At 43.1% G+C, this 23,989-nt stretch overlaps 1 protein-coding gene across 3 annotated transcripts in view; it reads left to right on the forward strand.

The window, feature by feature from the left end:
- The window catches only part of med15 (mediator complex subunit 15), a 155,505-nt gene that overhangs the window by 47,504 nt on the left and 84,012 nt on the right, over window positions 1–23,989 (forward strand). For all 3 annotated transcript variants that reach the window (XM_060844094.1, XM_060844096.1, XM_060844095.1), the window contains exon 8: window positions 11,614–11,847. In XM_060844094.1, coding sequence (XP_060700077.1) covers window positions 11,614–11,847 — 234 coding nt within the window. The remainder of the gene's footprint in view (window positions 1–11,613; window positions 11,848–23,989) is intronic.

Genomic DNA, 23,989 nt, shown 5'->3' on the forward strand with positions numbered 1-23,989 from the left:
AGTTTAAACCCATCTAAAGAGCATTAGTATATCGGTACCCCTCTGGTTCAGGTGAAGACCATCCTGTTTATAGAGGTCCCACCTACCCCAGCAAGGGCCCAATTATCCAGGAATCCAAAACCCTCCCTCCTGCACCATCCCTGTAGCTACGTGTTCAACTCCCCTCTCTCCCTATTCTTCACCTTGCTAGCATGTGGCACAAGCAACAAGCCAGAGATAACAATTCTGTTCTCACTGTAAATTTCCACCCTAGCTCCCTGAATTTCTGCCTTAAATCCCCATCGCTCTTCCTACCTATGTCGTTGGTGTCTATGTGGACCACGATGTGGGGCTGCTCCCCCTCTTCCCTCAAGGATCCCGAAAACACCATCAGAGACATCACGAACCATGGCACCTGGGAGGCAACACACCATCGTGAGTGTCTTTCATTCCAACAAAACCTTCTATCTGTCCCCGTAACTATGGAGTCCCCAATGACTAATGCACTGCTCCTCTTCCCCCTTCCCTTCTGAACAATAGAGATAGACTGTTGTGTCACAGACCTGTGCCCCGTGCCTTACCCCGGTAAGTCAGCCCACGCAACAGTGTCCAAAACAATATACTTGTTAATGAGGGAAATGGCCACAAAAGATCCCTGCACTGCCTGCCAGTTCCCTTTCCATCCCCTGACAGTAACCCATCTACCCTCTTCTTTTACCTGAGGTGTGACTACCTCCCTGTAACTCCTCTCAATAGCCCCCTCCACCCCTCGAATGATCCGAAGTTCATCCAGCTCCAGCTCTAGTTCTCTAATGCAATTTTCGAAGAGCTGGAGTTGGGTGCGCTTCTCACAGATGCAGTCTGCAGGGGCGCTGCTGTTGACTCTTACCTCCCACATTCTGCAGGAGGAGCATTCATCTGTCCTAACCTCCATTCCCACTATTCTAAATTCCCAACGAGACTACTGAGAAACTAAACAAAAAAAATCACCAGAAAGCAGTATGCCAGACTGCCACAGGAAACTAGTAATCATTCAGGATGCTCAAAAATAAATGTAAATGAAGAAAATAATTGCAGTATAGAGTGACAAGTTCCCAGGGACAAATGGTTTTCAGGTGGGTTCGAAAGGAAGTAAGTGAGAATATTGCAGATACCCAAGCTCTCACCTTCCAAAGTTCTCTTGGTTCACGAGCCCTTGTTTGCATTGGGAAAGTGCATAAGTTACTCCAGTATTTAAGAAAGCTGAGAGAGAGAAGCCAGGGAATTAAACACCAGTTCACCTAATGTCTGTTAGGTGACCCTAATTAATAATAGACATCTCAAAAATTATTGGCTAGTCAAAGATAGCCCTGTACATTAATACAAACTAGGTCGTGTCTGATAAATATGACTGAATTTTTTTGAAGGCGTGACTAAAGTAGTAATCAGAAGAATGTCTGTGGATGATGCTTATACAGACTTTTAGCAACACATTTTTATAGAGCCCCTCATAAAAGATTGTAACAAAAGTTAAAGCTTAAGCAATGCCTTGGTTTGGGATTTGGCTGATTAGTGAAGACAGAGAGTTGGGATACTGGATTGTGGTACCCCAAAAGGGTCTTTGATTGGGGCGCAACAACTCAACATATTTATTCATGACTTAGATGATGGGATAGCAAGCCACATGCCCAAATATGACAATGATGCAAAGATGTAAGCACAAATTTAGAGTGATTGGTAGAAGATTTAAAGGGCACTTAAGGACAAGTGTTTTCACTCAGAGGGTTTTCAGTGTCCAGAATTCATTCACAGTCTGGAGGTTCAGGTAGAAACGTTCAACTTACATAAAAGAACATGGATATGAGCTGAGATGTTGCAAGGAGCTAGGCAGCGATATTAGAATGGACAGCTAGTTTATGCAGCCAGCATAGGCACGATGACCTCTTTGTTGTTGTGGTTTTGCAAATGATGAAAGCATAAGACAATAAATAGATACTGATAACTTAAAGAATGTGGCAAATAGATTTTGATCTAGCTAAATGTGAAGTCCAAAAGTCCAAGCTAAAAGGTTTAGAACTGGGTATTTTATAAATTGTGAAACCTGCTAACATTAGTAACCCAAAGAGAATCAGGGATCCAGTTACAGAGATTATTATGTACTGGATAGGCCTTTACATCTAAAGGACTAGAATGCAGTAACTACACAAAGCCCTGGATAGACCACAGCTGGGAGCAGTTCTTGGTATCAGAATTTATAAAGGGAGTATTGCATACATTTATTCAAATGATGTCAGGACTCTGTGTTAAGTTATGAGGCAAGATTGTGCAAAGTATTCTCTGTAATTTAGAAGGTTAAGGCAGGCACAAATAATATTATGCCTACCGTTTTTGTGTTGGAAAAGAAGAAATAAATGTGAGGAAGAAGAAGGTAGGTTGAAGGTAGTAATTAATTTTTGCAGTTTGTAAATTTTTGGAAGCATTTTTATCAAAACAATTTGTCATTTGGAATAGATATAATTTCAGATATGAGAATCATAGGAACTCATGAGTTTTGTTTATGGTGAGCAGTTCACTGTGAGTTCCTGAGAAAGTTGCTGAGCATTGGTGAGAAGTGTTGTGTGATGAGTAAGGAAGGTCAGGATCTCTGAATATGCCCTTGATATTTGCTCACTGTACGAAATAACTGATGAAAGTCTTGGAGCAGGTTTTCTGATCCCCTCAGGTAAAACAGGTAGTTCGGAAGTGTCCTGTGGCAATTCCTCTCAAACAGATACTCAGATTTGGGTGCAGTTGAAGGGGATAGTCTCTCAAAAGAAAATATAAGAGGCAGTCAGATCCTGGGCATGAAGAATGAATCTCCTGTCAGGCAGGGTTTGACAAAATTAAAAAGAATAATTGTTATAGGAAACTCTTCTGTCAAGGGCACACAGACAGGAAATTCTCTGGCAGTGACTGTGAATCTAGGAGAGCATGTTGTTTTCCTGGTGCCAAGATTAAGGATGTCTCTCAACATTTGAAGCATACTGTTAAAAGGGAGAAAGAAGCCTGCAGTTATTGTACTCTTTGGTAGGAACCAATGTGTACAATACTTTCAAATAAGTATAACCTGGAACTATAACCTGGTGTTGTGTGATTTTTAACATTGGTACAAGCGACATAGTTAGGGAAAAGGTTAAGGCTTTACGGAATGATTATAAGAGGTTAGGTAGAAGATTTTAAAAATAGAACATCAAAAGTAGTAATCTCTCAGTGCCAAGAGATGGTGTAATATTCAGGAATACAGGTTCCTGGATCCCCTTCATGCGGTGTGCTGCTGTTTCATGGGAGTGGAGTTAACAGAAAACTCTGAGCCCCAGAGGAAAGGCATTGAATCAATTAACCGAATAATCAATTATCTGAACAAAATACTGCCTGCCCATCTCGTTCAGATAATCGAGGTTCCCCTGTAGATAGATGAGGATGATTCTGAATCTGAAAAGAACTAGTTGATTAGAAAAGACAGGCAAGTCAGAAAATGAAGTAACTCTGAAGAATGAATTGCATTTATTTCAATGCAAGGGGTCTTACACGTAACGCTGATGAATTCTGAGCATATTTGGGAACGTGGGATTGGGACGTCATAGCTATTACAGAAACTTATCTGAGGGATGGACAAAACTGGCAGCTCAAAATTCCAGGATTCAGGGATGAGGGATGATTCTATAGGAAGGGTAGAAAGAGAGACAAAAGAGGAGGGGGACTGGTGTTTTTGATGAAGGAATACATTACTGCTGTAACCAGGCAAGCTGTTTCTGAAAAGTCGTGCAGTGAAAGTACATGGATTGAAATTAGAAATAAGAAAGGAATGATCCCCTTCATAGGATTGTACTGTAGACCCCCAATAATCAGAGGGAAATTGAGGATTGAATGCTTAAACAGATTTCAGACATTCGTAAGAGTAATAAGGTTGTAATAGTAGGTGATTTTAATTTTCCAAGCATTGTCTGTAACACCACAGTGTCAAAGGTTTAGATGGTGAAGAATTTGTTAAATGTGTTGAAGATTTTTTCTTTATCAATATGTACATGTTCTTATTAGAGAAGGAGCAAAACTTGATTTTCTCTTGGGCAGGACTGAAGTGATAGTGGGAGAACACTTTGGATCTAGTGATCATGATTATATTTGTTTTAAAATAGTTATGGAAAAGGATAATCCTTCCACAAATTTTAAAGATTTTAATTGGACTAATTTTAATGATATGAGACAAGAACTTTCAAAAGTTGATTGGAGTAGACTGTTCACAGGGATGTCTGATTAATAGGAGGCTTTCAACGTGCAATAATGAGAGTTCAGAGTCATTATGTTAGAGTGAAAGGTAAAGCTGGTAGGATTAGAAAACAATGGATCAATAAAGATATTGAGGTTATAATCAAGAAAAGACAGGAATCATATATTAGATATGGACATCTAGTTCAAATAAATCTCTTGAACAATATAAAGAATTTCTTAAGAGGGAGATCAAGAAAGCAAAGAGATAACTGGCGGATAAGATTAAGGATGATCCAAAGAGTTTTTTCAGGTATATTAAAAACAAAAGAACAACTAGACACAGAGACTAGGTCCTCTTAAAGATCAAAGAGATCATCCTTGTTTGAACCTCAGGAGGTGGCAAAGATATTAAATGAATATTTCTCGTCAGTTTTTATTTTAGAGAAAGAAATGAAGGCTCGAGAACACAAGGAAATAAATATTGATGTTTTTAAAACTGTTCACATTCCAAAAGGGGAAGTTTTGGAGATCGTAGAAACTATAAAGGTGGACGTGTCTTGGGGACATGATTTAATGTATCCCAGGACGTTGTGGGAGGTTAGGAAGGGAAGTGCAGGGCTTCTTGCAGAAATATTTGTATCTATAAGTATGGTGATGCGTCGGATGACTGGAGAGTGGCTAATGTTGTGCCTTTGTTTAACAAGAGAAGTAAGGCAACTATAGACCTGTGAGTTTGACTTGGACTTCACTACAGCTTTTGACAAGATTCCGCATAGTTGACTAATTAGTAAAGTTAAATCACATGTGATTCAGGGTGATCTTGCCAGTTGCATACAAAATTGGTTTAACAACAGAGACAGAGGGATGATGGAAGATTATTTTTCGGACTGTTGGCCTGTTCCCAGTAGTGTTCCACAGGAATTGGTGTTGGGCCCACTTTTGTTTGGCACTTATATAGATAATTTAGATGAGAATATAGAAGGCATGGTTTGTAAGTTTGCAGATGACACCAAAACTGGTGGTATTGTGGACAGTAAAGAAGGTTATCTAAGATTACAGAGAGATTATGATCAATTAGGACAATAGGCTGAGGAGTAGCAGATTAAGTTTAATTTGGACAAATGCAAAGTATTGCATTTTGGTAAAACAAACAAGGGCAGAACTTAAACAATTAAAAGTAGAGTCTTGGTTAGTGTTGTAGAACAGAGAGACCTAGGGATTCAGATCCATAATTCTTTAAAGTTTGCATCTCATGTAGACAGTGTGGTTAAGAAGGTGTTTAGCACGCTTACCTTCATTTCTCAGACCTTTTGAGTGTAAGAGTTAGGATGTCATGCTGAGGTTGTACAGGAAGTTGATGAGGCCTCATCTGGAGTACTCTGTCCATTCTGGTTACCCTGTTATAGGAAGGATGTTATTAAGGTGGCGAGAGTTCAGAAAAAATTTACAAAGATGTTGTCAGGAATGGAATGAGTTATAAGGAGAGGCTGGATAGACGAGGACTTTGTTTCACTGGAGCAAAGGAGGTTGAGGGGTAACCTTAAAGGTTTATAAAATCATGAGGGTAATAAATAAGGTGAATTGGTGGTGCATTTTCCATCAGATGAGGGATTTCAAGACTAAAGGGCATATATAAGTGAGAGGAGAGAGATTTGAAAAAAAACAAGGGGGCAATTTCTTTTACACTGTGTACACTGTATTTCATGTGTGGAATGAATTTCCAGAAGAAGTGGTGGATTTGGGCACAGTTACACTGTTTGAAAGACATTTGGATAAGTACATGAATCAGAAATGTCTGGAGGAATATGGACCAAGCGCAGACTAGTTTAGTTTGGAATTATGGTCGAGATGGACTGGTTGGACTAAAGGTTCTGTTTCCATGTTGTATGATTATGATGTTTTGCATACCATGGAAAATTGAGGTGACTTTTGTTTGTAACCTTGGGATGTTGAGTATACAATCCAAATGAACACCATGGGGCAAAGGGCAATTATAAATGTGCATAACTCTGGTCTTGTACTCCTTGTGAAATTAGATCTACAACCTAGACCATTCATTTTTAAATTGAGTTTAATCCATAGTCTTAATTGAAGCTTCACCCTGAGGTCAATTTACAAATATACTTTAACCTCAGATAACAACACTGTTTATTTTGCACATTAGGTTCTAGATGCTTTTGGTGCAAGATCAGAAAAACAGTATTATCTTCATTTTATTTAGCAGGTCAAAGTTGTCAGTAAATGGATAGTCATCCCAGTGCTAGGCTACTGTTCCTCTGAACTTTGCATCCTCACCTCTGTGCACTGGAACTTATCAAAATTATGGTAGTAATAAAAGTTTATGTACGTATGTACAGAACAGATGTCAGTTTTAAATCAAAAGTTATTGTCCCTGTAGTTTTCAGTGATATGGTGCTCTCTACTTCAGTTGAACATGCAGCAAGCCACAGATCCTATATTATCTTTCTTGTTTTTATCTTTGTTGCATGAATACATAGGAGTTGGCCATTCAGCCCCTTCTGCCTGCTTTGGCATTGTAGATCATGGTCGATCATCTGCTTCAATTACATATTCCCTGATGTAATTAGTAACAAGGAATCTATCAACCAACTCCTTGAGTTTCAGTCAGTGAGCTTTTACAGTCTCCTGTGATAGAGAATTAGAAAACAGAACATAGAACATTTCAGTGCAGTACAGGCCCTTCAGCCCTTGATGTTACACTGACCTGTGGAACCAATCTGATGTCTATCCTATGCTGTTCCATTTTCATCCATATGTTTATCTAATGGCCATTTAAATACCCTTAAAGTCGGTGAGTCTACTACTGTTGCACACAGTGAGTTCCATGCCCCTACTACTCTCTGAGTAAAGAAACTACCTCTGACATCTGTCCTATATCTAACACCCCTTAATTTAAAGCTATATCCCCTCACGCTAGCCATCACATTCCGAGGAATAACGCTCTCACTGTTCACATTACCTAACCCTCTGATTATCTTATATGACTCAATTAAGTCACCTCAATCATCATCGCTAGCAAAAACAGCCTCAAGATCCTCAGTCTTTACTCAGAAGACCTTCTCTCCATACCAGTCAACATCCTAGCAAATCTCTTCTGAATCCTTTCCAAAGCTTCCCCTAGGACATGAGAGTCCTGGGCTGCCTCCACTGCCAGATCAAAACCACCTGCCAACTGAAGGAAGAATGCCTCATCTTTATGGGCCCTGACAGCATTCCAGCAATTGTACTAAAAACGTGTGCTCCAGAGCTTGCCACTGCCATAGCCAAACTGTTCCAGTACAGCTACAATACTGGCATCTATCCAACTATTTCTGATTAGATTAGATTACTTACAATGTGGAAACAAGCCCTTCGGCCCAACAAATCCACACCGACCCTCCGAAGAGCAACCCACCCAGACCAATTCCCCCACGTTTGCCCCTTTACCTAAGACTACGGGCAATTTAGCATGGTCAATTCACCTAACCCGCACATGTTTGGACTGTGGGAGGAAACTGGAGCACCCGGAGGAAACCCACGCAGACACAGGGAGAATGTGCAAATTCCACACAAACAGTTGCCTGAGATGGGAATTGAACCCGGGTCTCTGGCGCTGTGAGGTAGCAGTGCTAACCACTGAACCACCGTGTCACCCACTGTGTGGATAATTGCTCTGGAATGTCCTATGCACAAAAAGCAGCACATAACTAATCCAGCCAATTTCAGTCCTATCTACCCACAGTTACCAGCAAACTGATGGAAGGTGGCAGGCTCATTGGTAAGTCCTGCTGCATCACAGTGCCAGGAACTCAGGTTCAATTCATGCCTTGAGCAACAGTGTATGTGGAGTTTTCACATTCTCCCTGTGTCTGCATGGGTTCTGTCAAGGTAGTTTGGTTTCCTCCCAAAGATGTGCAGGCACTTTGGATTAGCCATGGTAATTACAAGGATACAGTGGGTGGGTGGGATGCTCTTTGGAGGCTCAATGTAAACACAATGGACCAAATGGCCTCAAATGCACTCTAGGGATTCTATGGTTCTACGAACAATATCTGCTCAGCAACACCAGCTTACTGATGCCCAGTTGAGTACTATCTACAAGATGCTCTACAGAAATTCACCAAAGGTCCTTAGACAGCACCTTCCAAACCTGTGGTCATTTCTATCTAGAAGAACAAAGGCAACAGATACATGGGGGCATCATCACCTGTAGGTTCCCCTCCAAGTTACGCACCATCCTGGCTTGGAAATATATTTCCAATCCTTCAGTGTTATTAGGTCAAAATTTTGGAATTCCCTCCTTAACAGTATGGTGGGTCTACCTAGTCTGCATAGGATGCTCTTCGGAGAGCTGGTGTAGGCCTGTTGTGGGCTGACTGGCCTATTTCCACACTCTAGGGATTCTGTGACTAGATGAATTGATAAGTTTCAAGGGATCACAGAAGAAACTATTTCCATTGCGGGGAATTCCAGAATGATCAGAACAAATCCGTCATGAATAAAATTTGAGCAGTTTTACACACAAAGGACAGAAGTTTGGAACTTGTATTCGCAAATGCTAGATTTGTTTTAAAAATGAAGTTAACAGATTTTTGTTAACCAAAGAAGTAAGAGATGAGGCAGGAGTGGCTATATGGAGCTAGGTCACACATCAACTATAATTTCATTGAATGGGGAACCGAGTTTTGAGACCTTAATGATGTCCTCTTGTTTCTGTTTTCCTGTGTTCCTTGATTTTGTTGCAAGTATCTCCAACTTCAGTTCTGTGAAATCACCATTTCAGGGTTCTAAAGGATATGATATATGGCATGATTCATTGTGCTTGTGTCACTTTTTAGCGACTCATGCCATTTTTCCAGCTATTTTCCTCTTGACTTGGGAAATGTTTCTTTGTTCAAATAAAAATACCCTTTGAAAGGTTTTGTTGAATCTGATTCCAGCATCATTTTTGGCAGTGCATTCCAGATTACAACAACTTGCCGTAGAAAAATATTTCTCCTCTTTCTGAAATCTATGTCCTGTGTTTACAGTCATTCCTGTCAGTATGAACAGTTTCTTCCCCTTAACTTTCTCTGTCCTAAAGAAAACAAGGTCAATTTTTCTAATCGATGCTATTGATTTCTGCACACCTGCCCTTAACACAATTTACAGAAATAAATCTTAAAATTACTTCCAGTGTACATAGATTGCTAAATTGCTAACTGCTAAATTGCAGGTCAGCTGGTCACCTTTTCAGACATTTTCATCAAGGTGGAGCCTGTCAGGTGTCACTCCCTCAGATATGCCAACTATTCAAATAGGACATATGGCCTCTCCATTTGGCAATAATGTCGTAGGAGCTGGCTTATAGTGAACCCTTTGCCTGGAGTGTTATTCAACCCTGTTTTATGAGAGGGAAAGATTAATTGAAACAGGGTCCTGCTGCCCCATCGGTAAAATCCAACTTTCACCTTTGGAAACTTTCATTTTTTGGAAAGTCTGTGGTAATAAGTTAAGGCCAACAGGTAGAACATAGAACAGCCCTTCGTGTTATGCAAAAACATGACACCAAATTAAACATGACGCCCTTTTGCCTGCCATTGGCCCATATCCCTCCATTCCTGTTCTTATCTAAAAGTCCTTTAAATGCCCCAAACATATCTGCCTCCATCACCATTCCTGACAGTATGTTCCAGGTGCTTACTACTCTCTGTGTAAAATAAATTTGTCCCTCACACCTCCTTAACTTCCCCCTGTATGTTGCACATTTCAACTCCTGGGGGGGAAAAAGATTCTGACCGTCAACTCTTATCTATGCATCTCATAATTTTATAGAGCTCTATTGTCTCCCCTCAACCTCCACCACTCCAGAGAAAACAATTCGAGTTTTTCTAGTCTCTCCGTATAACTCATACCTTGTAATCCTGGCAAACCGCTTCAACACCCTTTTCCAAAGCCTCCACATATTTCCTGTCATGTGACAACCAGAATCGAATGCAACACTCTTAAGTTTGGCCTAACCAAAGTCTTATAAAGCTGCAACATGACATCCTGACTCTTGTACTTAATTACTTAAATGCCATACGCTGCCTTTACCATCCTATCTACTCGAGTGGCCACTTTGAGAAAGCTATGGACTTGAACCCCTAGATCTCTCTGTATTTCGATGCTGTTCAGGGTTCTGCCATTAACTGTACACTTTTCCTTAACGTTTGATATCCCAAAGTGCAGCACCTCACACTTACCCGGATTAAAGTCCATCTGCCATTTCTCTGCCTATATCTGCTGTAACCTTTGACAACCTTCTATACTATCCACAGTTCCACCAGCCTTTGAATCATCGGCAAACTTAGTAACCCACCCATCTACATTTCCATCCAAGTCATTTATATATATCACAAATAGCAGAGATCCCAGTAAGGATCCCTGCAGAACACCAGTAGTCACGGACCTCCAGCCAGAAGAATATCCTTCCACCACTACTGTCTGCCATCTATTGATGCAATTAAGGAAATAAAAATTGCAAATTTTAAAGCTATTATTAAACAAATGTTTTATAGCATTATTATTTTATTATAGCATTAGTAATACTACTGGGATCATTCTAAAACTAAGTGCTAGGTCATCACGTCCAGATGCCCAGGCCCAAAGGAAGGCAAATCTTTGTTAAAAATGGGAAACAAATCAGGTCACATGCTTGTTATTGGATTCATTAGTGAAACTGAATAACTCATATCAGCTGAAACTAATATTCTATCTTTATTATTAAAAATAGCAATTATTCTTGACCTTGTATTCAGAATTCTGTCTCTTTGAGGCTGTTGGTATATGCCTACCTAAGATTATTGGTAAGATATTTACACAATGTATATCATGAATGTGCTTCAAACCACTGCAAGTCTAACAGAACAAGTACAGTTTAGTCCTCATCTAATTTCTTTGTCTTACAACTTGTCTTTAGCTGACCAATCCAACACAATTGGGGGTTGACTTAGCTGGACAATTTGTCATAGTAAGGGATAACTTGGTCCATGTTCTGGCTTTTTGAAAAGCTCATCCAGTTAGTCTCACAATGGGGCCCACTCACCATCACCCTACAAGTTTTTCCCCTAAAGTGTTTATCCAATTTCCAGTAGAATGTGATTACTACATTTGCTTCCAACACTCTTTCAAGCTATGCATTCCAGATCCAAACTTGCTGCATAAAAGTAAATTATTCTCAACTTGCCTCTGTCTTTGTTGATAATTATCATAAATCCATGTCCTTTGTGTACCCACCCTTTTGTTCGGTTTCCTGCTGAGGAAAGCCAGATTAAAAGACTGGGTTGACCGTCTGATTCTTAACATTTATTGATTTACCGAAGTAGTAGGAAATGTATATAATTCAGATTAAATGTGGTTATTTGAACTCTTACTGTTTTATTTCAGGTCCGCTCACAGTTTCCCCAGGGTCAGACAGCCCAGGCCCAAGCCCAGGCCCAAGCCCAGGCTCAGGCCCAGGCTCAAGCCCAAGCACAGGCCCAGGCACAAGCACAAGCACAGGCCCAGGCCCAGGCCCAGGCTCAAGCCCAAGCACAGGCCCAGGCTCAAGCCCAAGCACAGGCCCAGGCTCAAGCCCAAGCACAGGCCCAGGCTCAAGCACAAATTGGAGCAGGAGGGCAGGTAAGGAAAGTGATGAAAGTGAGTGCCAACTGGCCTTCACTGCATGAGTTGATTAGCATGTTGTATTATTTCTGGTAGATTTCATATACCTTTCCAGGGTCCTTGTCTGGGTTGTTAATTGCACGCATTGTAAAGCAAGCTGCTTCTAAATAATACAATAATAAATTGATCCTAAACCTAATTCCTTTTTTCTTCCAGTTTTGCAGCTACTGACAAAACAATTGTACTTTACGTTTAGATATGTTTTATTTGGTTTCGATTGTATTTGGAATGGCAAAAAGACATATTGTGTGGATGTCACTTGTTTCACAATCTGGATAAGCATATTGCTATTTACCTTGAAATCATTTTTTGAAACGTTAACTTAATAATTGCTCAATTTTGAGCTGGCCATAAAGTGGATTTGGGCAGGGAAGATGTGGGATTACTGATAGATTCTGAGGCCAGTTTACTGATTTGTGAAATGAATGTCAGAGATAGAGATCTTGTTAATAAGCAGCTGTGGTATTACTTACAAAGAACTATGGGAAATGTTGCTGTTTGCATCTTTGCAAGCTCTTAGCCCTCTTAAAAACCTAACTGGTGTGTGTAGCCTGCCTGACATCCTGGACTGCAAGTGTGGAATTACACAGAGGTTGTAATGCAGAAACATACCCTTTGCATACCAGATGCCATTGATGTTTATCCTCCACCCGACCTGTTGTCACATATTCCTCACTTCTCCCTCCCTTCAATTAACTAACTTAATCTTAAATGTTGATGAGGCCTCTGGTTCAGTTACTAACCCTACTAGTGTCACAACTCTGTGCCAGATTAAAATTCTAACTGCTCTCCATCTCCTAGTTTTTTTATTAAATTGTACATCTTTGACCCTTGTTCTTGACTTTTGGAAATAGCGTGTTTCTATCTAACCTTGTTCCTTTAGAATGTTAAATATCTTGATCAAATCTCCCTGTAGTCTGTTCTGTTATAATGAAGAGAACTGCAGTTTGTACAGCATCTTTCTACTTGTGTTTCTCATATGAGGCAGATTTCCGTGTAACTGCATAGTACCCTGTCTTCTACCTCAGTATTTTCTCTATAATATGGATGCCAAACTGACCTTGCTCAGGTTCTATATGACTTAATTATTACATCCAATAGCACATCTGAAACTAGGAATTGCCGGTTTTACTATCTTGCTAACTTGTGAATCTCATGACATCGCCCAAAATTGTGCATTTATTGAATACAGCCTCTGAGGCAATAAGTTCTGTGTCCTCTGATGAGACAATGGTTGCGCCAAGTTAGCCCAGCCTTCAAGTATTTCTGCTGGACAGTCATCAGCTGATGTTGAAAAGTATGGCACTGGAAAAGCAGACTAGGTCAGGCAGCAACCGAGGAGCAGGAGAGCCGGGCTTATGCCCAAATCATTGACTCTCCTACTCCTCAGATGCTGCCTGACCTGCTGTGCTTTTCCAGCGCCACACTTTGCAACTCTGATCTTCAGCATCTGCAGTCCTCACTTTCTCCTAGTCATCGGCTGGTTACAGGTGATCAGGATGGCTGCCACGAATGCAGATTTCAGCAATATCTGGAATGAGTTTATTGGCTGTAGAAACCGTTTGATGGAAGTCAGTACCACCACTGCCATGTAAGCAGAAAGAAGCATTCATTCAGACACTTGACCTTCAGACCATCAGATGTCAAGGCTCTTATGGGCTTGGGCATACAACTTTGATCTCTTCACCTCTGAAGCAAGGATGAACCTCAGTGCATCTGCAGAGGCTCTCAAAGCAGCTGGGTATTTTGACAAGCAACAGGTTGATTTTCTTTTTTAAACAGGGTGAAGAAATGGAAAGGAATTTCTTATTCCACAGACCACAGTGACCGTGAACCAAATCAAAAGACATCCCACCTCTCTCTTGTATGCTGCAGCGCCTGTCAGCCAGGGATTCATCCAATTGCTTTGTGCATATTTATAAGGACTCTACATTCACTGCAGCTTGTCCCAAAGGTTGATCAGTTCTGCACTCTCCATTCAGGTAGTTAATGCCATCCTTGATGGATAGAGGTACTAAAGGGCAGATCATCCTTAGGACCCACTCCAAGACAGAAAACCTGCTTGCCTCATGTTTCACTTTGAAGATGCAAGGATTGCAGTGCTGGTTGAGCTGTTGCTCTGCTTGGCAAGGTGGATTGCTGCATAGCGCTTCTTTCTTTTTCCTCACCACTCCATGTCTGGGATTAGGGAGATGCAGACGATGTCTCATTGCTTCTTTCTCATGCCCTATGCATTCATCTTTCCATCAGGAATTGCCAACAGGCAAGACTTTTGACTTGGAAAAATAATCAGCAATTCTCAGTGCTTGGCAGCTGATTTACAGAGGCACAGTGTCACATAGCCAATAGTGGCAATGTTTCCAGCTCTTAAAAGTTTTGCTCTGCAATCTGCAAATATCCAAGTTTTGAATGTTTGCTTTAATCCACTGAAAGGGGATTTCTTTTTCCTCATTTCTGCATGTTTTCGGGAACGAGGTGCTTTTTCTATTTATGAGAGTAGGAATAGGTCAGTTGCTGAGAAGGATGCACAGCATTAAGACAAGCTTAAGGTATTTTCTTTTAATTCCAGAGGAATAATGCTAGCAGTTAAAGAAGTGGTTATGCACTTCCTGTGAAATGTGGGACTTCAGGGAGAGGTCACTATGTCAACAGGAAGTGTACTCACCTGCAGCTTCTCTCAGACTGCATGGATTGGTTATAGCAGTTGGACTCTGCACAGCATGCAGGAGGCAGAAAGTTTTATAGATCAGGAATTCAGGGATGTGGTCACACCAAAGATTAAGCCAGATAGATGGGTGATCGCCAGGAAGTGCGGGCAGGCAGTGCACAGGAGTCCCCTGTGGCTGTTCGTGTCTCAAATAAGTATACTGTTTTGGACGCTATTGGAGTAGTCGTGGGGGGAGATGGTATTGTCTGTCAGAGGAAAGCAACAACAGCAGCCAGGTCAGTGACACAACAGTTGGCTCTATTGTTCAACAGTGTCGAGGTGTGGGTGTGCGATAGTGAAAGGAACTGATTTGTTGGGGCACAGGCATTTTTGTGGACTTGAGTGAGACTCCTGGATGATGTGTTGCCTTCCCTGGTGTCACTGTCAAGGTTGTCTCTGAGCTGGCCCAGGATATTCTGAAAGGGGAGTGTGAGCAGCCAGAGGTTGTGGTCCACATTGGTACTAATGACATAGGCAGGAAGAGACCAGGTCCTAAAAAGGGAGTTTAGGGAGTTAAATAGAAAGTTGAAAAGTGGGACCTCTAGGATTGTAATTGTGGGAGTGCTCCCTATGCCATGTGCTAGTGAGGCCAAAAATAGGAAGATAATTTAGTTGAATGTATGGCTAAAGAGCTGTTGTAAGAGGGAGGACTTCAGATATCTGGATCATTGAGATCTCTTCCAGGGTAGGGGTTACCTGGACAGATAGTTCTGTTAGTGTCTGGAGGGGAGAGGCAATGAGATAGTGAGGAAAGATTTCAATCTGAGACTGGTACAGTTGAGAACAAAGGTGAGTCAAACAGTCAGGGCAGGCACGGACAAAGCAGAGAACAAGGTAGGACTGATAAATTAAACTGCATTTATTTCAATGCAAGAGGTCTAACTGGGAAGGCAGATGAACTCAGGGCATGGTTAGGAACATGGGACTGGTATATCATAGCAATTACAGAGAACGTGGCTCAGGGATGTACAGGACTGACAGCTTAATGTTCCAGGATACAAATGCTACAGGAAGGACAGAAAAGGAGGCAAGAGAGGAGGAGGAGTGGCGTTTTTGATAAGAGGATACTATTACAGCTGTACTGAGGGAGGATATTCCCAGAAATATATCCAGGGAAATTATTTGAGTGGAACTGAGAAATAAGAAAGGGATGATCACCTTTTTGGGATTGTATTATAGACCCCCTAATAGTCGGAGGGAAATTGAAAAACAAATTTGTAAGGTGATCTAAGTTATCTGTAAGAATAAAAGGGTGGTTATGGGAGAAGATTTTAACTTTCCAAACATTGACTGGGACTGCCATAGTGTTAAGGGTTTAACTGGAGAGGAATTTGTTAAGTGTAAAAAAGAAAAGTTTCTGATTCAGTACGTGGATGTGTCTACTAGAGAAGGTGCAAAACTTTGACCTACTGTTGGGAAATAAGGCAGGGCAGGTGACTGAGGTGTCAGTGGGGGAGCACTTTGGGGCCAGTGGCCATAATTCTATCAGTTTTAAAATAGTGATGGAAAAGGTTAGACCAGATCTAAAAGTTGAAGTTCTAAATTGGACAAAGACCGATTTTTACGGTATTAGGCAAGAACTTTCGAAAGCTGATTGGAGGCAGATGTTTGCAGGTAAAGGGACGGCTGGAAAATGGGAAGCCTTCAGAAATTAGGTAAAGGGAGCCCAGAGACAGTACATTCCTGTTAGGGTGAAAGGAAGGGCTGGTAGGCATAAGGAATGCTGGATGACTAAAGAAGTTAAGGGTTTGGTTAAGAGAAAGAAGGAAGCGTATGTCAGGTATCAACAGGATAGATGGAGTGAATCCTTAGAAGAATATAAAAGCAGTAGGATATATTTGAGAGAAATCAGGAGGGCATAAAGGGGACATAGAGTTAAGGAGAATGCAAAGGATTTTTACAAATACATTAAGGACAAAAGAGTAATAAGGTAAAGAATAGGGCCCCTCAAAGATCAGCAGGAGCTGCAGGAGATGGAGCAGATACTAAATGAGTATTTTGCATTAGTATTTAGTGAGGAAAAGGACATGGAAGATAGTGGGCGGCACAGTGGTTAGCGCTGCTGCCTCACAGCGCCAGAGACCTGAGTTCAGTTCCTGCCTCAGGCGACTGACTGTGTGCAATTTGCACATTCTCCCTGTATCTACGTGGGTTTCCTCCGGGTGCTCCGGTTTTCTCCCGCAGTCCATAAATGTGCAGGTTAGGTGAATTGGCCATGCTAAATTGCCCGTAGTGTTAGGTGAAGGAGTTAAATGTAGGGGAATGGGTCTGGGTGGGTTGCACTTTGGCGGGTTGGTGTGGACTTGTTGGGCCGAAGGGCCTGTTTCCACACTGCAAGTAATCTAATATAGAATGTAGGGAAATAGATGGTGACACATCGAACAATATCCATATTACAGAGGAGGACATGCTGGACTTCTTGAAACGTATAAAAGTGAATAAATCCCCAGGACCTGATCAGGTATACCCTAGAACTCTCTGGGAAGCTAGAGAAGTGACTCCTGGGCATCTTACTGCGATATTTGTATTATTGATAGTCACAGATGAGGTGTTGGAAGACTGGAGGTTGGCTAGCGTGCCACTGTTTAAGAAGGGTGGTAAGGACACGCCAGGGATCTATAGAGCAGTGAACATGACGTCGGTGGTGGTCAAGTTGTTGGAGGGCATCCTGAGGGACAGGATGTACATGTATTTGAAAAGGCAAGATTGATTAGGGATAGTCAACATGGCTTTATGCATGGGAAATCATGTCTCGCAAACTTGATTGAGCTTTTTGAAGAAGTGGCAAAGAGGATTGATGAGGGCAGAGCGGTAAATGTGATCTATATGGACTTCAGTAAAGCATTCGACAAGGTTCCCCATGGGATACTCATGAGAAAGGTTAGAGCTCAATAAATACAGAGAGAGTTCGCCATTTGAATACAGAACTGGCTCAAAGATAGAAGAGAAGTGGTGCTGGAGGGTTGTTTTTCAGACTGGAGGCCTGTGACCAGTGGAGTGCCACAAGGATCGATGCTGGGTCCACTACTTTTCCTCATTTGTATAAATGATTTGGATGTGAGCATAAGAAATATAGTTAGTAAGTTTGCAGATGACACCAAAATTGGAGGTGTAGCGGACAGCGAAGAAGGTTACCTCAGATTACAATGGGATCTTGATCAGATGGGCCAACGGGCTGAGGAATGGCAGATGGAGTTTAATTTAAATAAATGTGAGATGCTGCATTTTGGGAAAGGAAATCTTAGTAGGACTTATACACTTAATGGTAAGGTCCTAGGGAATGTTGCTGAACAAAGAGACCTTGGAATTGTGTGCAATTCTGGTCTCCTTCCTATTGCAAAAATGTTGTGAAACTTGAAAGGGTTCAGAAAAGATTTACAAGGATGTTGCCAGGGTTGGAGGATTTGAGCTATAGGGAGAGGCTGGGGTTGTATTTCCTGGAGTGACGGAGGTTGAGGGGTGACCTAATTGATGTTTATAAAATCAAGAGGAGCATGCATAGATAAATAAGCAAAGTGTTTTCCCTGGTGTGGAGGCAGTCCAGAACTAGAGGGCATAGATTAGATTAGATTACCTACAGTGTGGAAACAGGCCCTTCAGCCCAACAAGTTCACACCGACCCTCCGAAGAGCAACCCACCCAGGCCCATTCTCCTACATTTAACCCTGACTAATGCACCTAACACTACGGACAATTTAGCACGGCCAATTCACCTGACCTGCACATCTTTGTGACTATGGGAGGAACCCCACGCAGACACTGGGAGAATGTGCAAACTCCATGCAGCCAGTTGCCCGAGATGGGAATTGAACCTGGGTCTCTAGCGCTGTGAGGCAGCAGTGCTAACCACTGAACCACCGTGCCGCATAGGTTTAGGGTGAGAGGGGAAAGATACAAAAGAGACCTAAGGGACAACTTTTTCACTGAAAGTGGTATGTGTATGGAATGAGTTGCTACAGAAAGTGGTGGAGGCTGGTACAATTGCAACAATTTGGATGGTATATGAATAGGAAGGGTTTGGAGGGATATGGGCCGGGTGCTGGCAGGTGGGACTAAATTGGGTTGGGATATCTGGTCTGCATGGACGAGTTGGACCGAAGGATCTGTTTCCGTGCTGTACGTCTCTATGACTTTATACTATAAGCCTCCCAATAGCTCATGGGAGATAAGAGAAACAGATATGACAGTAGATCTTGGAAAGGTTTTAAATAAGCAGTGGGTTATTTGACATCCCCAATATTGATTGGCGCTCCCTTAGTGCTAGGAGCTTAAGCAGAATTTGTTGGGTGCATCCAGGAGGGCCTTTTGAAACAATATATGGACCTTTATTGAGGAATGATCCTGGCCAGGTGATTAAATTTCAATGGGCAAATACTTTGGGAATAGTGTTCATAATTCTATAAGTTTTAAGGTAGGTTTGGAAGGGAATGAGGTAGGTTTGGAAGGGATTGGTCCTTGGATGAAAGTGCCAAAGTGGGGGAAGGATGATTATATCAGTATTAGACAGGAACTGGAGCGGCACGGTGGCACAGTGGTTAGCACTGCTGCCTCACAGCGCCTGAGACCTCAGGCGACTGACTGTGTGGAGTTTGCACGTTCTCCCCGTGTCTGCGTGGGTTTCCTCCGGGTGCTCCGGTTTCCTCCCACAGTCCCAAGAGGTGCGGGTCAGGTGAATTGGCCATGCTAAATTGCCCGTAGTGTTAGGTAAGGGGTAAATGTAGGGGTATGGGTGGGTTGCGCTTCAGCGGGTCGGTGTGGACTTGTTAGGCCGAAGGGCCTGTTTCCGCACTGTAAGTAATTTAATCTAATCTAAAAAATTAGATTGGGAGTGGCTGTTTGAGGTAAATCCACATCTGATATGTTGGAGTCTTTTAAAGCCAGTTGATCAGCTTTCAGGACTAGCATGCTCCAGTGAGGATGAAAGATAAGGATGATAATATTCAAGAACCCTGGAAGACAAGCGATATTGAAAATTTAATGTGGAAGGGAAAGGAAGCATACATAAGGTTTAGGAAACAGATCAGACAATGCTCTTGAGGAATATAAATTCTGCAGGAAAGAACTTAAACAAGGAATAAAGAAGGCTAAAAATGCTAAATGTCATTGGCAATTAAGGAGAATTCCAAGACATTTTATGTGTATATTAGGAACAGGAGGGCAGCTCGGGAAAAGACAAATCCACTCAAGGACAGAGGTGGGAATTTATACATAGAGCCAGAGGAAGTAGGTGAGATCCTTAATGAGTACTTTCCATTGGTAGTCAGTAAAGAGAAGCACATGAATGATGGTAATATTAGAGAGGAGTATCTTGAGGCATATCTAAATTAAGGAGGTGGAGGTTTTGGGTATCTTGAAAACATTAAGATAGATATGTCCCTAGTGCCTGATGCGATCTATTTCAGGAAACTGAGAGAAGCATGGGAAGAGCTTGCTGGAGCTTTGACAGAGATCTTTTTAACCTCTTTAGTCAAATGTGAGGTGTTAGAAGAATGTAGAATGGCCAATGTTATTCCTCTGTTTAAGAAGGGCAAAAGGAAATTATACAATAAATGGCATGACTCTTGGGAGGAGTGATATACCTAAGGTTCTTGGGGGTACAAGTCCATAGTGCTCTGAAATGGCAACACAAGTGGATAAGATGGTCTAGAAGGTGTATGGCCTGCTTGCTTTCAGTGAGGACTAAGTGTACAAATTGCTAAGTTGTGGTGGGCCATGTTTGGAGTACTTTGTGCAGTTCTGGTCACCACACTATAGGAAGGACATGGAGTTTTGGAGAAAGTACAAAAGAGGTTTACTAGGATGTTGCTGAACTAGAGTCTGTTGGACAAACTTAGATTGTTTTTCATTGAGCAATAGAGGCTAAGGAGGTGACTTGATAGAAATATATAAAATTGAGAGGCATGAATGAATCAACAGTTGATGTCTTTTTCTCAGGCTGGATACGTCAAATGGTTTAATGTGATAGGGAAAAAGTTTAAAGGAATTATCAAAGACAAGTTTTTTTACACACAGGATGTTGGGTATCTTGAACACACTGCCAGGGAAGTTGGTAGAAGCAGAAACAATAGCAACATTCAGGCAGCGTTAAGACAGACACATCTACAGGTATGGAACAGAGGGATATGGACCATGTGCAGATAGATAGGAGTAGTTTAGAATGGCATCATAGTCAGCATAGATATGATGGACCAAAGAACCTGTTCCTGTAATTAAAAAAAACACCCTCAACTGTTCTGCTATTTAGTTAGGTTCTTATCTCCATTTGCCACTTGTAACTTATTTCTGGAACTGTTGATGCCTCAGTGCTTTCCAAACCTTTCAATAATTTGTCCACATTTTAGTTCTCAAGATTTCAAACTTGTGGGATCTGTGAGGGGCGGATAGGCAGTGAAGCAGAGATGCCTGAGGGTGGTGACTGATGAAAGCAGAAGGGGACAGTGATGAGAGACACAAGGGATCGATGGTGGTTGGGGGGGGGGGGGGGGGGGGGCGAAGGTATTTAATAGTTAGGGCTTTTAAGCAAAAGATTTTCTACCTTCCAATTTGGTTTGTTAGGACAGAATTCAGGCTGACCAGCCAAGGAAGAGTCACCAGACCTGAAACATTATCTTTGATTTCTCTTCACAGATGTTGTCAGCTGAGATGCTGAGCTTTTCCAGCAACTTCTGTTTTTTGTTTCAGGCTGACCAGATCAGGTGGTTTGGCCGTGCCCACTATTTTTTTAAAAATTTGCAAGATTTAAGAGGTTCTCACAGTTCCAATCATGGTTGGAACTCTATGACAATCATTGTTTTAATGAAACCCACTGGGGCTGCAACCCACAGTTTGGTAAACTCTGCTGTGCTCCAGTAAAATATCTCAGTTTTGAAATTTGCAGATGACTGGGACCATGGCTACCTTTTTTGGGATAGATTATTCAAAATTTCCATTGAGAAGAGTTCCGAGCCATTACCTGTGAATAGGAGAAAGTGAGGGATGGAGATCAGAGCTTAAAAATGTGTTGCTGGAAAAGCACAGCAGGTCAGGCAGCATCCAAGGAGCAGGAGAATCGATGTTTCGGGCATAAGCCCTTCTTCACGAATGAGGAAGGTGTGCCGAGCAGGCTAAGATAAAAGGTAAGGAGGAGGGACTTGGGGGAGGGGCGTCAGGAATACGATAGGTGGAAGGAGGTTAAGGTGAGGGTGATGGGCTGGAGAGGAGGCGGGGGCAGAGAGGTCGGGAAGAAAATTGCAGGTCAAGAAGGCGGTGCTGAGTCTGAGGGTTGGGACTGAGAAAAGGTGGAGGGAGGGGAAATGAGAAAGCTGGAGAAATCTGCATTCATCCCTTGTGGTTGGAGGCCCGCTCTTCCTCCAGGCATTGTGTGCTATGGTCTGGCAATGGAGGAGGCCAAGGACCTGCATTGCCGGAGTGGGAGGGGGAGTTAAAGTGTTCAGCCACGGGGCGGTTGGGTTGGTTGGTGCGGGTGTCCCAGAGGTGTTCTCTGAAACGTTCCGCAATTAGGCAGCCTGTCTCCCCAATGCATAGGAGGCCACATCGGGTACTGCGGATGTAGTAAATGATGTGTGTGGAGGTGCAGGTGAATTTGTGACAGAAATGGAAGTATCCCTTGGGGCCTTGGAGGGAAGTGAGGGGGGAGGTGTGGGCGCAAGGGGTGGGGAGGGAAATATATCCTTGGTCGTGGGGTCTGTTTGGAGGTGGCGGAAATGACGAAGAATGATACGATATATCTGGAGGTTGGTGGGGTGGTAGGTGAGGACCAGTGGGGTTCTGTCCTGGTGGCGATTGGAGCAGTGGGGTTCAAGGGCGGAGGAGCGGGAAGTGGAGGAGATGCGGAGGAGAGCATCGTCAACCACGTCTGAGGGGGAAATTGCGGTCCTTGAACAAGGAGGCCACTTGGGTCGTTCAGTATTGGAAATGGTCCTCCTGGGAGGAGATGCGGCGCAGGTGAAGGAATTGGGAATATGGGATGGCGTTTTTACAGGGGACAAGGTGGAGGAGGTGTAATCTAGGTAGCTGTGGGAGTCAGTTGGTTTATAGTAAACGTCCGTGTTGAGTCGGTCGTCTGAGATAGAAATGGAGAGGTCTAAGAAAGAGAGGGAGGAGTCTGAGACGGTCCAGGTAAATTTGAGGTCGGGGTGGAAGGTGTTAGTAAAGTGGATGAACTGTTCAACCTCCTCGTGGGAACACAAGGTAGCGCCGATACAGTTATCAATGTAGTGGAGGAAAGGGTTGGTGGTGCCAGTATAGCTGCGGAAGATGGACTGTTTCACATATCCAACGAAGAGGCAGGCATAGCTGGGGCCCATGCGGGTGCTCATAGCTACTCCTTTGGTTTGGAGGAAGTGGGAGAATTGAAAAGAGTTGTTCAGAGTGAGGGCCAGTTCAGTCAGTCGAAGGAGGATGTCAGTGGAAGGGTACTGGCTGGTACGGTGGGAAAGGAAGAAGCGGAGGGCTTTGAGTCCTTCATGATGGGGGATGGAGGTGTACAGGGACTGGATGTCCATGGTGAAGATAAGGCTTTAGGGGCCGGGGAAGCGAAAATGATGGAGGAGGTGGAGGAAGTGGGTGGTGTCCCGAACGTAGTTGGGGAGTTCTTGGACTAAGGGGGACAGGACCGTGTCAAGGTATGCAGAAATGAGTTCGGTGGGGCTGGAGCAGGCTGAAACAATGGGTCAGCCAAGGCAGTCAGGTTTGTGGATTTTGGGCAGGTAGAAACGGGCAGTGCGGGGTTGTGGGACTATGAGGTTGGAGGCTGTGGATGGGAGTTGCCCTGAGGTGATGAGCTTATGGATGGTCTGGGAGATGATGGTTTGGTGGTGGGAGTGGGGTCATGGTCAAGGGGGCAGTAGGAGGAGGTGTCCGCAAGCTGGCGTTTAGCCTCAGCAATATAAAGATCGGTACGCAAAACTACCACCGCGCCTCCCTTGTCTGCTGGTTTGATGGTGAGGTTGGGGTTGGAGCACAGGGAGTTGAGGGCTGCACATTGCGAGGGTGAAAGGGGTGGACAGGTTGAGGCGGTCAATATCGCGGCGGCAGTTGGCTATGAAGAGATCGAGGGTGGGTAAGAGGCCAGCACGGAGTGTCCAGGTGGTTGGGGTGTGTTGGATCCGGGAGAAGGGGTCGTCAGAGGGTGGGCTAGAGTCCTGGTTGAAGAAGTAGGCACGGAGGCGAAGGCGGCAGAAGAAATGCTTGATGTCTCGCCACGTGTTGAATTTGTTAATCCGGGAGCGTAGGGGGATGAAGGTGAGCCCTCTGCTGAGGACTGATCTTTCATCCTCTCAGAGGGGGAGGTCTGGAGGGATGGTGAAAATATGGCAGGGCTGGGAGATAGGACCTGGTGTGGGACTGGAGCTGGGAGTGGGGGCGGAGATCGGTGTGGGGGTGGGGTTGGGT

The sequence above is a fragment of the Hemiscyllium ocellatum genome, chromosome 24, assembly GCF_020745735.1.
Source record: "Hemiscyllium ocellatum isolate sHemOce1 chromosome 24, sHemOce1.pat.X.cur, whole genome shotgun sequence".
NCBI lineage: Eukaryota > Metazoa > Chordata > Chondrichthyes > Orectolobiformes > Hemiscylliidae > Hemiscyllium > Hemiscyllium ocellatum.